We start from the raw sequence: 1,570 nt of genomic DNA, 5'->3' as shown, positions 1-1,570 counted from the left end.
CAACATCTCAATGTGAGTGCTCGTAGTTGCTGCTTCTTTTTTCTAGTGTTGACATTGCGGTAGATTGGAGTGGTGTCGCGACCACCTCCAGCGTCGTCGTGCATGCAGATCTGAACTACAAGCAGCAGCGTCGTGTTCCCCAGTTCCTCGCTCAAGGTCCTTTCAACAACTGGAGTTATGACCAGGGTATCTCCAATGCGATGAACCTAGTCAGCGATGGCACTTGGGAGCTCGAAATCATGGCTGCATGGCCAACGTACCTGCAACTCAACATGTTTGGGTACGGACAAGAGGGGTGATGATGCATGGCGTCCTAATGCCATTCGTATCGATCAGCACTTCGGCGGTAACGAGAAGCGGACGAGCATGCATCTCACATATGCAGGACCCGGACACCCCTTGACGCTTGTTCTGTAAGCTTCAGACCTCTTGTCATGATCGATTGTACAGATATGTTGCAGTGCGGAAGACTCATCAGGGCCCACAACGACATGTGAGATATCGACTTTCGATTCTGAGCCGAACTTAGAGCTCCCATTCGATGCTGAGCAGACATTGAGTGCCTCCTCAAATACTCCTTCATTCTGCCTTATACCTTCTTTAGTGCCCTCAAGATCATTTTCAAGGTCTGTTTAACAGACATCGAGTTTATGATGCAGCTCACACGGTGACTAGTCATCATTCTGGCTCCACGATGCCCTTTCAGAACTTGATCCATCTTGTGAAAAAATAACATTGATTGCCAATCCTGTAGCAGATGTCCAGAGCGCGCACAGAGGCATTCCCACTAAACCCCTCTTTCGAATACAGGGAACGGGAGCATTCGGCAGTACCGAGGTGAGTTTCTAACTTTGTACAGGGTTCAGGTTCCAATCTACTGCAGATGGACTATCCGAACGACAGAGAAGTCCTAGAAACATTCGAATGTTCACGTAGTGTCAGCTTCAGGTACTGTTATTCGTTGTGCTGCATGCACCTAGCAATCACTGAGATGCTCGGTATTAGCTATCGATTTGCACATATATCACGCATGCTGCAAGCTTTGCAGAACTCAACAAAGACCTCTCTTTGCCTTGAGCAGGAGGGTTTGTTGAGTTTGCAGTTCTTAGTGCCCGTACCAAGGCCACGGGGTGGGATGATTACTTCTACGGTGACGTCGACGGGGACAGCATTATGGATCGGCTACCACCAAACAGCATTGCGCTCCTAGGAGCTGTTGACCCATCAATTTGGGGGCATGCTAAAAATTGAATCAGTATGAAGGTTTGATTAAGCGACGGTGTTATGCACGAATGGTATTGCTGGAGTAGGTTCTACATGCGGGACTAGCAATGAGTCTTTCAAAGGTTCCAACGTCCTGGGCTTGTACCAACGTACGTCCGGGAAAAATAACACTTTTGAATGTTCGAGCGCGCGTGGCACCTATCACCGGACTCAATCAAATTTCTCTCGTGCAAATGACTTAGTACATTGAGCTACAGTAACGTTTCGTTCTCTCTTCCGAACCTTCTCTAACACACGCAGCTCTTCCTACAACAGCCCGGTTCTAATCCTGCCCTCCATCGCGACC

At 48.6% G+C, this 1,570-nt stretch overlaps 1 protein-coding gene across 1 annotated transcript; it reads left to right on the top strand.

Moving 5' to 3' along the window:
* Positions 1–324: 324 nt before the first annotated feature.
* Positions 325–1,135, top strand: F5147DRAFT_530003 (Rad1/Rec1/Rad17; the record flags this gene model as incomplete). The annotated part of the gene is made up of 5 exons (XM_041430061.1): positions 325–413; positions 462–603; positions 676–837; positions 884–948; positions 1,006–1,135. Coding segments are annotated over 5 exons (588 nt in total), but the record flags the coding sequence as incomplete, so codon positions are not given.
* Between the last annotated feature and the right edge of the window lie 435 nt (positions 1,136–1,570).

The sequence above is a fragment of the Suillus discolor genome, assembly GCF_016758755.1.
Source record: "Suillus discolor strain FC423 chromosome Unknown F5147scaffold_1, whole genome shotgun sequence".
NCBI lineage: Eukaryota > Fungi > Basidiomycota > Agaricomycetes > Boletales > Suillaceae > Suillus > Suillus discolor.
Note: the sequence above shows the minus strand (reverse complement) of the source record. Positions and strands in the feature narration are given on the sequence as shown.